Source organism: Poecile atricapillus, chromosome 2, assembly GCF_030490865.1.
Source record: "Poecile atricapillus isolate bPoeAtr1 chromosome 2, bPoeAtr1.hap1, whole genome shotgun sequence".
Classification (NCBI taxonomy): domain Eukaryota; kingdom Metazoa; phylum Chordata; class Aves; order Passeriformes; family Paridae; genus Poecile; species Poecile atricapillus.
Window position 1 is genome coordinate 134,195,158 of NC_081250.1, and position 14,184 is coordinate 134,209,341.

The 14,184-nt window shown below is 34.1% G+C and overlaps 1 protein-coding gene across 37 annotated transcripts in view; it reads left to right on the plus strand.

The window, feature by feature from the left end:
• RIMS2 (regulating synaptic membrane exocytosis 2) overlaps positions 1-14,184 on the plus strand; it is a 447,907-nt gene that overhangs the window by 335,605 nt on the left and 98,118 nt on the right. For 10 of the 37 annotated variants that reach the window (XM_058833029.1, XM_058833034.1, XM_058833022.1 and 7 more), the window contains one exon: positions 5,926-5,958. The exons of 24 other annotated variants lie outside the window; for them this stretch is intronic. In XM_058833029.1, the coding sequence (XP_058689012.1) occupies positions 5,926-5,958 (33 nt within the window). Of the gene's footprint in view, positions 1-5,916; positions 5,959-14,184 lie in introns of all 37 variants that reach the window. 3 more of the 37 variants (XM_058833030.1, XM_058833045.1, XM_058833046.1) reach the window with 2 other exon arrangements.

The window sequence follows — 14,184 nt, forward strand, 5'->3', positions numbered from 1 at the left end:
TATTATAGCTAAGAAAACCTGTGGGAACAAATCGGCATTGATTACATGAGTACCATGAATGAAGAACTGAGATCTGCAAGCAAATTGTAGAGAAAATCATAAATAGAATAAAAAAAATAATTTCAAATTCCAGAAAAAGAACAGTAATACTGTACCTTATAAAGCATTCATATTCAAGAAATATGCATGACTTGAATTGGGATTAGCAAATTTGATGGAGGACAATTGAAGGCCATTAAATAATGTAGCATAATGGTTCTTGTGTTTCAGACTTTTCAATAGAAGATGATAATTTTTCTTCCTGAATATCAGAAATCAATATGTTTGGGTTTTTTTAAGAATGTCTTTAAGCTCTAAGTTCTGATGCAATTTGCAGAATTAGTGATATGCATATTTGACAGAGTCAATTGTATTTATGCAAAGATTTTGAAGGATTGGAAGGGTAGAACTGCAGAATCACATGTAAGCATAGCATAAAAATTCAAGCCATATTTTGAATCTGTTCCCTTCCTTTAGCTGATGTCAGCACTCTGTCAGGGAATACTGCCTTCTAGGACACCACTAAATCAGAAAGCACAAGAAATAGTTCCTTGTTCATACCTGAGATTATTAAGTACCTTCAGCACTCACCGCTGCATCTGAGCTGTTATAGGTTATATTTGAAAGAAAATGAATAAAACTCTGGTCCTCTAATCAGATTTCATTTTTCAGTGAAAGGAAAAGAAAAAAAAAGTACAGCAGGCAAACATTTTCACATGATTTTGCATTTTTATATGTGATGCCTTAAGATAAGAAGCTGGAAAAGGAGGTTGAGCGTAGAGAGTGTGTCCTGTGCTGATACAGATAAGGCTAGGCAGGATACCGTTTTTCTTAAAAAGCAATTATTTTCATCAATATCATCACTAGAGTCTTTTGAACCCATCGAGGTAACTAAAATGGAAAAACCACATAGTTTAGGGTACAATAGCAGAGATACTCAGTTTTGTTCCCTGTCTCTCAATACAAAATATTGGAAGCTGAATAAGGTCTAGCAACCTGTGTCTCCATCCAGAGATGACGATGCAAAAACTACCTTTGCGAGATAGCAAGGAAAACAGTATTGGCTTTCCCCTGTTTTTCCTACAGAGAGGCAGTGGATTTGATGGCTATTACCTGAGACCATCCCATAATGGTTTCATTATCACTGGCTCTTGAGAACGTCGCAGTGTCATCAAATATCCAAACTTTGCCACAGAACCTTTTGATTTCCAAGGAGCAGTTGAAGAACAGAACTGTGAAAAAGTCCTGACATATATTAATATTATTGAACAAAAAGAAACAGGATAAGTAAAATGGATTTATAAATCTTGGACTGGAATTGAGTAAAAACTGAGAGTCCTTTAATTATTTTTGGGAAGACATATTTCTGTAATATGGAAGTAAAACAAAATTTTAGAGGAATCATAGCAATGGTAGGTTAAACACATCAGAAAATACAAAGGTAATGTGTGCTCAGAAATGATAACTCTTTAGATGGGTAGATTTGCTTTCAATTTAAAGGGAATCATGCTTATTTTTATCTGTGGAACATTTAATTCTCTCTCCTGGGTGGGACTGTGCCTTTACACCTACATAGACAAAGACTTTCAGAAATCTAATGTTATGTAATGAAAACTAATTGTAGCTTATCTATTACCATGAATTCAGTTGAAGTGTGAAAACAGTAGTCAAAAATAGTTCAAAATTGTGTTTATTTTAATAGAAGTTTGTAGTCAGAATTGAAAGTATGAGAGATTTAAAATTATGAAAAGGGAGATATGGTTAGAAATGGGTTAGAAAAGGCAAAGTAATGGTAGGACAGAGAGAAAAAAGATGTAATTGTCTTTTCAGGATTCATAATAATTCCAATCCAATGTGTAACTATAGTGCATTAATATTTTGAAGTGTTATTGTTTTGTCTTTTTCCCCCTTATAAAATTACCATGTGAACTTTATTCAGAGAAGCAAAACAAATCTCTCTCTGGATTCTTCATTTAGAGAATGAAGAATCTTGAGACTTATGAAAAAGTTATGCAGTCTACATGATTTACTTTGAATTAGAGAGTTTATGATACTGAGAATATTTGCAATTTCTTCTTCTGTTATTTTCTACCATGGTCTTTACTGTCCTATGTCTTTGGATAAGAGTAAGATTTTTCATACTTACTGTCTTACTTTATATAGCCTATATTATGCAGTTGCAGAATTAAATGTATTTCTTTAGTCCTTCCTGTATTTTCTTGCTGTATTTTTGAGTAAAATGTCAGCATACATCCAGTATACAGATGTGATTTAGGGTGTGTAGGTTTGTGCTTTAAGATAAAGAACTATAGCTGAAAGGGAGCTACCTCATTAAAAAAGTTGAGAAGTGTGGGACAGGCTCTGTATCTAAGTTGTGGCTTAATGTGTTTAAAGAATATTAAGTACTACTGATTCTATTCACATCTCAATGTAGTAAAATAGTCTCTTCATCTAAATCTTCTCCTAAAAATATCTGTACTCTTAGCTTTTCTGTCTACTCTTGTATATATGTATCCTTAGCATTGCAGAGTTAGAATGGTGTCTGGGGATATCTTTCCTGGGAGTTAAATGTATTATATCAGTCTTCAGGCCTCATCACATCCAGATTAATGACATGTAATTATGGAACATTCAGACTCTATGGAGCATTTCTGTCTTAGAGTCTCTTCCATGTTTTAAGATGATGCTTATTTGATTGTGCTATTGCATATCATATTTTGTGAAGTGTCCAGAAATGAGACTTTTCAAATCTGAGCTTCTATTTGCAGTGAAAGATCTCTGGTTCCTAAGAAGAGATAAAACTGAAATTAAGAAAACCACTGAGAGAGAAAAAAAAAGAGTAATTAACTTACATCTCTCTGTCCTCTACTGCTTTAAGAATTTTAGTTGGGTGTGTTTGCCATGTAAAGTTTTTTTGATCACTAAGTTCCTAAATACTTCTCTTCAATGGGTGACTTTACTGACAATGAACAGTTCTGTGTTAAAGCATGATGAAAGAGATGGTACTTATTTTGGGTGGGTTTCAGACTTAAAGTTTTCATTAAGTTTTTAGGTTTATTCATTGAGATTTTAATTTGTTTCTAAATCTGTATATAATAGCCTTATGCATACTACTGTCATACATCGAGATGAACAATTGAGGCAAATAAATACTACTTCCACAAAACAGCAATAACTACAAATGGAGACTGCCTATTGACGTGATGTACATTTAATAGAATTGTTTTGACATTGTTTTATTCTTGCATTTAAGTGTATTTCTATCAAAAAGGGTTTTTTTTAGATTAATGCTACAGAAACAAAGACTTTTCAAAATATTGTTTGAGATCTATAGCATGGATTATGATTTATTAATCAGGAGAAAATTGGTTCACATAAGTTGTATTGTTTCTAAATTAATCAGTCTATTAGTACTTTCTTCTTCACATCATTATTTGAAAGAAGGTGCATTACCATGCCACAGCTTCTACTAATTCTTTAATATTTCCATCAATAAATGCGAAAAATACTATAATCCATTTATCTCAACAGATGAGGTATCAGTTGATCAGATATCCACAGAGAGATGGCAACTATTATCTTTTTTTCCCTCTGGCTTCTATTAGAATTTTTCTTCTAATATGTTTGAGCAGCAAAAACCTAAAAGTGAAAAATATCTGTAATTAAGAGTGATTTTTGATTGCCACTTTTATATGTAAATACATTTTTTTCTTAACGAATACTTTGCATGAGGACTTTTAAAAATGTTATTTTTAAAAAGTATTGTGATATGTGACAGATATGCATGCAAATACTGGTCATTTGATTCCAAAATATTCAGAGAGCTTCCTTGCTATTCAGTTGTGTCTGTGTGGAATTACTAGAATACCTTGCATTATCATACCAGACATATTCCAGGTTTGGAAATAATGTGATTCCATACTTTGATAATTTATAGAGAGGGATTTCTCTTGCTGCAGTACATGTCTCAAAACTGCTCATTCTTATGGGTACTAAAAATAATAAACCGAGGATACTGGGGCCTTGATAGAAACTTTCTAATAACTGGTTTTGCTATAGTAGGAGTGCTCACTTCAGGGCTAGACATACGTAATATAAAATATTTTCAGAACATTTTGAATACTTTTAGCTGTGTTTTGGTGCTAATAATGATTAATTTGTTTATTTAGCACTTTTCAATTATAGCTGATTATATATTATGTATAGCATATATGCTATATATATAGCATATATTATATATAGCACTTATATTAATATGAGTGTAACATGACATGGAGGAGCAGATCTTTCCATTTGCTTCAATTTCTTCCAATAGATTCTTTGTACTTGCCCAGATACAAAAATATTTATACTCCATTATTGTTTTTTTTAACCTGCAAAGACATAGCAACCTCTGCCAAAACTGACAGCTGCTATGCTTTCACACTACGTATCTCATATATAGCACTAATGTGTTCATTCTGTAAGAAAATTTATTTGCCTAAAAATGCATTCTAATTATGTATGTTTCGAGCTGCTTGGTTTTGCAACAATTTTGGTACAGTCTTGGCATTTAATAATAGATAAAAATATAATCTAACACTCTAATATAAAATTGCTTAAGTATAGAAGACAGTGGTTACCAGATAAAAGTTAATGTTGTCTTTGGTTTTGTTTTATTGATTTGTGATGCTTATTCTCATTTTGCATTTTTTCAATGGTATCTTGATACTGACTATAAAATGCCGATAAAATTACAGATATTTTTGTGGTGTGTAGAACTTTCTGGACTTCCTTATCTAGTATTTTCAGCATTAATAATTTATGAGCAGTGTTTTGTGACTCATTAGCAAATTGCATGTTCAAATTAGACCATTTATAGATTTTTTTTTTCTATTTCTGGTGATTTTTGGGGGAAAACATTTGTTCTGTTAGCAACAGTGGCCTCACAGTTCTTTGTAATTATTATTACTTTTCAAGATTAATTCCTCCCATTCTTTTGCTACAAATAGATTTTCAGTACATAGCATGGCACTGTCCCTCAGATGTTTTCCATGTCTAAAATGGCAGTGTGCTTTTGAATGTGAAGTAATAAAGTAAGTAATGAGATAGTTGCTTTGGCATTTAACTTGCATGCATTTGTAGTAAATTAGACTTCTGTGAGATGAGACCTACACTGCTTCTGAAACAGTATTTGGAATGACCATGGTAGCTAATAGCTATACATTCTCTTTTCTCATGTTCTGTATTTTGGTCTTGATAATTTTCCCTTTGGCAGAGCATTACAATAATGCAGTTCTTTCCAGAGTGTGTTATGTGGATTCTGAAATGTCTGAGCTTGTACATACATTTGCAAAAAAAAAAAAAAAAAAAAATAAAAAAAAAATCTGGTTCGGGTATCTGAAGTTTGGTTCAGCATAAATTACAATAAATTGATAATTGAAAAATATAATAATAGAGGTCCCTTGGACATTAAACTGAGTGTTCAATACTTGAAAGAGAAATATAATATTTGCATTCAAGTAGATAACATTCAAAAAATTGAACAGTCATGAGCAGAAGTATTTATGCTAGTTAACATACCTTTTACTATCCAGCTTTTTCTTCAGCATCATTGCAAGGATTGACTTTGCTGTCAGTTGTAACTTTTATTATTTCCTCAGCTCCTATACTAACCCTGTCTTTACTGTTCTTTTCCAACAACAGTAGTTTAACCACTTCTTTCTCAGCTTTCTTTTTTCTTCTAGTGTCTTTTATTTTTTTCTCCACTTACTAACTCTGCTCTGCAGACTTCTCTCTAAAACAATTTTTGGCCCTTTCCCTCAGTGTCAGTTTTAACCTTCTGAATACATCCTCTCACGCCCATCTCCTTTGTCTATGTCTGTACATTACACGATGTGATCACAGAAGAAGCGGAATCATCAAGGAGAACAAACTCAGGTCTGTCTCTTCTACTGCTTTTCTCTGTGTTATTTTTTTCATTTTACCTTTTCTATAGATTTTATCACAGCTCGCCTCACATACTTTTCCCTCTCTTCCCCCTCAATATACTGGCAAAACACTGTCAAGGTGAAAGAATTTGAGTTTAAGGCACTTATGTAATTTTTATCACCTATTAACTAGGTACTCTATAAAAAGTGATGAAAGGTAACTGATGACAAGTAGTTTATACCTTAAGAATTTTAACTGATTTGATTTCTATCATATCAGTTCTTATTTCCCATCTCAAATCTGAAAATTAGCCTTTAAAGTTCCAGCTAACACGTGAAAACAATCTGTAATTTGTTTTATCTATGCATTTGAAAACTGCTACATAAGCTGCAGAAACTTACATAATTAGTTCTTTTTTGACTCTGGGAGGATGTCACTTCAAAACGGAATAATTTCAGTAAGTTAAATTTGATGCACTGAAATTTCAAATTTATTTTTTTGAATAAAACATGTTTCAATTAGAAGTAGAGTTTTTAGTGAAGAAAAGCTATTTTCCCATGCCAAAAAGTGTAAATCAAAATGTTATGATAGTATGAGAGCAAGAAGTCAAAAATTGAAGTTCTCACTTAGCTGCATTGTTTATGAGGCTTTTATTTCATATTGTACATTACTTACGGTTTCTTTCATAACAAATTTTAATCTGCCATTTTATTGAATTTTCCATGTACTTTATATTATTGGCAGAGAACTAACACCTATCAAAGCATCCTAGCTCTGAAAATGGAGTATTTGTTCACACTTCCCTGTTTGTTCAGTAGTGGTATGTAGAACAGCAAAATTCCCCATACTGAAGTCAATTAAATTCAGCTATAAAATTTTAATTTTACAATTACTGCGTAAAAGCTTTAATTAGTTTCCTGTGACTCTGCTATTATTCCAACAAATTAGAGAAGCCACTTGGATGCCATTTAGGTCAGCAAATCTGGAGAAGTTTTGGGGTGCACTGACTGGTCCATTTAACTTAGGTGATATTTAGTGAAACATTTTTGTCTTTTCTCTACTCTGACTGGCTCCTTCAGTGCTCAGTTTCACCTTTTGTACTGGTCTTGTCCTAATTAGAGTCACAGATTATTTTCACAGAATCTTGCAGATGTTATTCACTGTGGTTTTCTTGTTAAACAAATCTCAAAATAGGAATTGTTATAATTACAGGGTAAAAAAAGTTAAGCATGGATAGGGAAGACAATTGGCAGGGTTTCCTGAAATCCCTCTTTTGTAAATCACTGCTATTAGGAATTAATAGCTTATGCTGTAGAATGACTGAGTTTACTTACCTTGTGCTTATGATTAATTTCCAGTTCCTGTGCAGTGATTCTGAATCTTTTTTATTACAAAAATGAAGTTAGAAGATGGGGTGACCCATTTCCTATCTGCTCATAATAAAAGATGTGGGCCTTTTTATTCAAAAACCTTCCTCTGAGTTATTGACTGAATCAATATATTAAATCAGAATATGGAATCAGTCCATATCTCTCTCGGTGCAGGAAGAAATCAGACCTTAAAATGGTAAGAAAAAAACATGTATTTTCATCACCTGTGTTTCTTGAACATGCATGAGTAGGTAATAGTGTTTATTATTATTTTTTTTGACATCACAATTCTACAAAGCGCTACTTAGCTCATGGTGTTAGGTAAACCCCATGAGTTTATTACTTAACCTGAGTAAACTATTAGGCAGTGATGAATTTAATTGTCTAGCACAAAAATGCAAAAGCATGGTCAGCGCTGCAATTGCAATAGCTGTTATTACTGCCCTTAAACTCAGAAGAAAATAGTTTGTTGTGTGTATAGCAACATATTTTCAGGTGTATGTTTGGAACAGGTCCTCTTCCACATTTGCCTCAGTGACAATATAGATTACACTTTTCAGTACACCTGGAGCACAGCTAAAAAGCAAGGGTGACATTTCAAAGGCATACTTTAGAACAAAGTGTTTTACCATTGTTTTAGAAATTGCTTTAAGATGTGTGAATCTAGGATTATCCCTTTACAGGTTTTCTTAGAGAGTGGTTCTCACATAATTTATGTATCATGGTTTATTTGACATGATACTAACTACGCATGTATTCCAGAGGATTTGCTATTGATTTTAGGTGTTATTAGACCAAGGAGTTTTGTGAAAGCTAAATATCTGAATATGTTACAATTGTATTGATAGAAAAATGTTGCAATTTCCTCTCTCAGGATATTATAATCTATAATTGTAAAAAATAAAATTTTATTCCTTGAAAAAATCTAGAATTTTTTATTGAAAAGTTTTATAAAAGTGTGTGTGTAAAGCTTTTGCTGTATATTTTGAACACAAAAGTAAATTCTAAAAGATAAGAAGCAGAAGTATTTTAATACAAATTTTGTTATGTGACAGCAGTAGAGCTTGATAGTGTCCTTAATGATTAAACCCTGTTTGACCCTGTTAATCATTCACCTTGGGTGAAGGAGGAGCTTTGAGATGCAGGGTTTCAAATTAATGTTTTGTAGGTTTAGATCTTGTGATCTAAAATTGTTGAGGAGATGTGTGCCTGTTCACATCCCCATGTATTCATTCAGGAGAAGTGGAAGTGAGCCCTTGTCTGCCCAGGAGCCTCAGTGAGAAGCTTTATTCTCATCTGTAGGATGGGTCAGACCAACCAGTTATCAACGTGCCAAAAATTACTGGCAATTGCACGTGATCCTGTGCTCTTCAGATGTATGAAATACAGAGAACATTCTTCAGAATTCCAAAAATTAATCTAGCTGACTCAAGTAACTGCCCAAAAAACAATCATCAAAACACTGGAAAGGTGGATCCATGCCAGAACAAAGGCAGTCAGGGCACATACAGCAGTAATTAATTCTAGGTTGATTATTCCAGAATTAGAAGGGGTGGCGTAGTGATGCCCAGGCATTCTAAACCTTTTAAAGTGGATGGAAGTTAGAAGATAGTGGGGACTGTTCCATTTCTAAAGAGCCATGAAAGGCAGGAAAATAGATATTGAAGTCCTTTTTTGCAACCTCTGGTATAAAACTGTCATGTTAAGAGCACACAAAAGTTTGATTATAATTTTTGTTAACTTTCAGAGTGAAATTCAAATAGAAAAGGGATTTGAAATATCATTTTTTTCTGTGTTTTATTATGAAGCTTCTTTGTAATAACATGATTGATGGAAATGAAGCCCACAAAAACTTGCAAACCCTACTGAAGATGAGTGACCAAATTGAAGAGCTCATAGACCTGGACAGTGGAGAGCCAAACAGTGAAAGGATGTGGCAAATCTACTGTAGGAGAAAATAAGGATAAAAAAATGGTACAGTTCAGACTGTTTAAGAAATCAGCTTCAGTAGAAGACAAGGAGCACAGATTTTTAAATTCATTTTTATCTTACAGAGCCATGTGAGGTTTTTCAAGTCTTCCAAGAGTGAATCTACTGTGATGTACTTACTCTTTATAAACAGAACATGACACCCCTCTGCTTTTGAGTTATTATTGTAGTCAGTATTCTGTGACACACTTTCCTTTAAAGAACAGGATGATGCCTTGTTCTGTTTCCATTTTCCTTACACTGAAAAAACATTTCTGGGTAGAATTTGTAACATTTTAACACAAATATGATTAAATTACTTGTGCATCTCTGAATACTTCTGTATATTTAATTTGACAGGCTTGTTTAAAATCTGATGCCTTAGACTGTGAAAGAGACATTTAAAGCATCTAAATCTGTATTTGGTCAACAAAGCCCAAAGGGTAAACTCCAAATTCAGTCTAATTTTGTAAAATCTGAATTCAGTCTGTAGGTACTTAGCATAGTAATAGCTGTATTATATTGGATGGCTGAGAGGCTCTTGGTCCTTATTTTTTATTTTGTTTAGAATTAAATCCAGAAACCAAAGACTTCCAAAGTAGCCATCTGTACTAAACCACAAAAATAAAGGCTGATGATCAGTCTGCTGAAGCTAAAATAGTAAAAACATCAGATTATGTAATTTAAAATGACAGCATAATTTTGCAAAATGTTTGGTAGTTTAATTTGTAACTATTCTGAGTTCTAAATGCAGGTAATGATTTTGTGTTCTTTGGTTAAACCTTTGACCACCTTTCTAGTTTTTCAGATGCTAATGAAGATCTTTTGTGTTCTTCAGATTGCTGAAGAATCTCTATTAATACCAGTTAGCTTTTCTGAAAGCAGAGGCATAATTATTATCAAGTGTTTATGCCCATGATTGGAAGTGGCAGTATCAGAATGTGAAATTCTCTGTGATTATGCTGTGGAGTGTACCAGTGGTGGGAACTCTGAGAAGCATGATGCAAAACAGGATGTTGGAAAGCTTCATAATAAGACTGCGCTCAGGTTTTCCTGAAACCAAAGTAGAGTTTATCATGTTTAGGTTGATCTGAATGGATTTTTATGAGTACGGAATATAAGGGCCCAGTGACCACTCAGATATTTTCCTTTTCTGCTTTCAAGACCCTATTTCATGTCATTTGTATAGGGAGGATGTGCCACAATTCTTGAAAGTAGAAAAATGGGATGTTTTAGCTAATATTTGACTTACTACTTCTTTCTTCCATGCTTTTTACATGTAAGCTTCAATTTTTTATGAAAGCTACTAAAGTGTATGTACACCTTTGTATGAGGCAGTGCAGAAAACATCACAGTCTACCGCACAAAAATCACCTTAGAAAAGGATCTAGGCAGCATTAAAAAAGGGCTAGCCATAGCCGTAATCATCACTTTAATAAATATGCAAAATAGAACTTTCCAGCTTGCTTCAAAAGATCTTTGTCCTTTACCATCTGCACTGATCTATACCTAATAATGGACACCTTAGCTGACCCATCAATTTATAGACCCAGGATTGTAGAGATTCTTTAACTTCCCTGTTTAGATCACCACACCATTTTATTAAATTCTTTTACTAAACAACGCCATGTATTCTGCAAATAATCCAAAGAAATGTTATTAACATGCTTTTAGCATTGTGATAAATATTTTTTAAGTGGCAAGAAATGTCCCCCGGGTTTTAGTCTTTCTTTAGTATGTCAAGTTTGAAAACAACAAGAAAAAAAAAATAAAAGAAAAAAGAAAAAGGCCATCTAGCAATCCTCAGATAGAAAACAGGAATGTGAAGCCATGTTCCCTGCTAGGAAGCTGGCTGGCTGAAATAGTCTTCTTTTGAGCATCTCCTTTTAAGGGCAATAATTGACACTTCAGTCACATTTAAACAGTAATATTAAGTACCAACAATATATAAGTAATATTAAGGAGAAGAACACTTCAACGACCATTAATTACTTTTTTAAATTCAGACTGTGGATCACAGACTCGGAAAGAGCTTGTTTGCTGCAACAGTACCTTTTTTATATTTGCCCCAAATTGGACATAAAGGCCTGGAGTGAAGTTCAGTAACCATTTATATCACAGCATCTGATACCTTGCTAGACCTGTAGCAGTTAGGCAGTTACATTTCACCCACTGTTGAAAGCCAGAATGACAAAATTTAGAGCTAATTCCCTAGAGGTAGAGTTGGAATTGAATGGCTCAGCAAATGGGAGGAAATGTAATCCTTTTGAGTACAAGGCAAAACTGGCAAGTTTTGATGTTCTAAGCAAACACTTCTACATTTGATGTTTTACTTTTAGGAGACAATCTTCTTTCCTTGGCCTGATGTGGTAATAGGGCTGTGAAGATGGTGCAGGGGCTCGAGTAGAAGCCGTGTGAGGAATGACTGAGGTGACTTGATCTGTTCAACCTGAAGGAGACTGAGAGGAGACCTCAGTGCAGTTACAGCTCCTTGTGAGGGGAAGAGGAGGGACAGGCACTCATCTCTGCCTGGTGCTCAGTGACAGGACCCAGGGGAATGGCCTGAAGCTGTGTCAGGGCAGGTTTAGGTTGGTTTTTAGGAAAAGGTTCTTCCCCCAGGGTGTGGCTGGGCACAGGAACAGCTCCCCAGGGATGACAGCACCAAGCCTGGCAGAGTTCAAGGAGTGTTCAAATGATGCTCTCAGGCACATGGTGTGACTCTTGGGGCTGTCCTGTAAAGGGCCAGGAGTTGGACTCAATGATCCTTATGGGTCCCTTGCAGCTCGGAATATTCTGTGGTTTTGTGATGTTGTTTCAGGGATTTTTTTTCTTTTCAGAATAAAATCAATTTTCATATATTCTCATGAAAAGCATTTCAAGAGAAATCTCTAGCAAGAAACTCAGCTAGCATTTTTTGAAGTACTTACCCAAAGTTAGGGTACTACTTGTATATTCGATTTTAAAAATAAAATGTTATTTAATAATTTGGAATACCTTCAGAAATTAGACTCAATTTTCAGTAAAGTACATAAGTAAAGGAACTAATTTATCCACTGTGTAAATAGAATCCCTATCATATTGCTGATATTAAGTGTCTGCAAATATGAAAAAGAGAAGGATAAAACCTTTTATGTTATTGTCTTATCTTATTCCTAAAGTCAGAAACAAACAAATTCCTTATCTGTCTCTTGCAATGACAGGCACGTCCTCCAGCATGGGAAATTGCAATTTTTTTTCATTTAAAGCAAGGAAATCAAGATTTATTTTAGGCCTCTGTTCAGTTTATGCAAATCTCATTCACCTGGATCCCAGGTGAGAGAGAAGAGAAAGGTCAAGAAAGAACCAATATTTAACCTTAAGTTTAGAGCAGTCAGCTGTGAGAGAAGAGATAAACCCTGGGAAGACTATAAAGCCCAGCACCTCCCAGTTGTAATCTTAAGGCTGAAGAATTAGGCTGCCCCTTATCTTCAACAGGAAGCCAGCAAATTCGAGCAATTGTTCAATGCTGCCATCAGTATCCATGACTGGGGAGAAGTCTGCCGTCCTGCTTCTTCTGTGGAACTGTTATTCTATTCTGTCATGTACAGAGATGGACATGTTCTGTTCCAAGGAACTTGGAGTCCCTGCTGCATGAGACTTCTTGGTAGGGCATGGGTAAAGTCTGGTAGGGCCCTGGCACCTCCAGGTACCCATGAGAACAGCAAAGCTCATTGAGTTATGGCATTTCCAACAAAACTGAGGTCATTTTAGATCAGATTTAGCTCTTGACAAGTCTACTCTTGAATCAGACTCTTATTAAGAATTCTTTTCTAGTCATTTTATCTTCCAGATAGAGTTAGATTGTTAGATATCTCTCAGATCTGTTAGGACCAGTTAGAAAGAGCAGGGAATTAAACTATGGGACCATGGATATATCTACTATTAAATAAAATTTCAGTGGTCATTATAAGTCTATTGTGGTGGTAGAAGAAGGTTTTGAGAGAGAATATTTTAGCATCTCAATCTCTCTATAGTCATCTCTGTATTTCATCAATATACTTAAATATGTCTGTATTTTGATTAAACTGAAAACATACAGTTATTTTCTGTAATGTGCAGAAATGTCTCCTTTTTGAAAGCATTAATTTATTTTCTCCAAAGTGTATAGATTTGAAAAAAATTAGTTCTTGAACTGAGATCATTACACCACAGGATACAAAATATGTGTTTCACTTTGTAAACCAAGGTTAAATCAAGTCATGTGAAAAAATACTGATTAATGTGATTATACTGGTCATATTAAAAAAAAAAACAACAGATCAAGATTTTTTAGGAGTGACTTTGCCATCTCATATTATTCAGTTTGAGACATTTTAAAATAATCTCATAGTGACCTATGGGTTTTCAGCAGTTTCTAGGCTCCTTAGAGTTTTTATGTTTTGAACACATTACAAGCAAAAGCATTAATTACTTTAGTATCAACATCCTGAACCTGCTCTGGATTCTTTCAGAGGTGATGACTAAGCCCATAGCTGCACCAAAGATCTTTGCTGCTGCGAAGTTAATATTTTTTTACTTGGTAAATATATGTATTTTAGATTTTTAGTAGAAAGGTCGGCACAGTAGATCCTGCTCTTCAAACTGAGGTTTCAGATGTATTGTGAAGAGCTGTCTGAAGAAGTACTAGAAAGGACAGAAGATTGAATTGAGAAAGATCTTACTTGGGTGGAAGCAGTAGAACTGAACAAAATTGGTTTTATCCATTGTTGAGATTTGTCACAGCACTTCAATTACACTTCTAAAATTCAATAATCTAGTAGACTTTTGTGTTTGCCAATACTATGATATTAATTTCTACAATCCCATTTGGAAATAATTTTTATGTACTTTTTATACCTAGAACGAGTGGAGGTTGGGT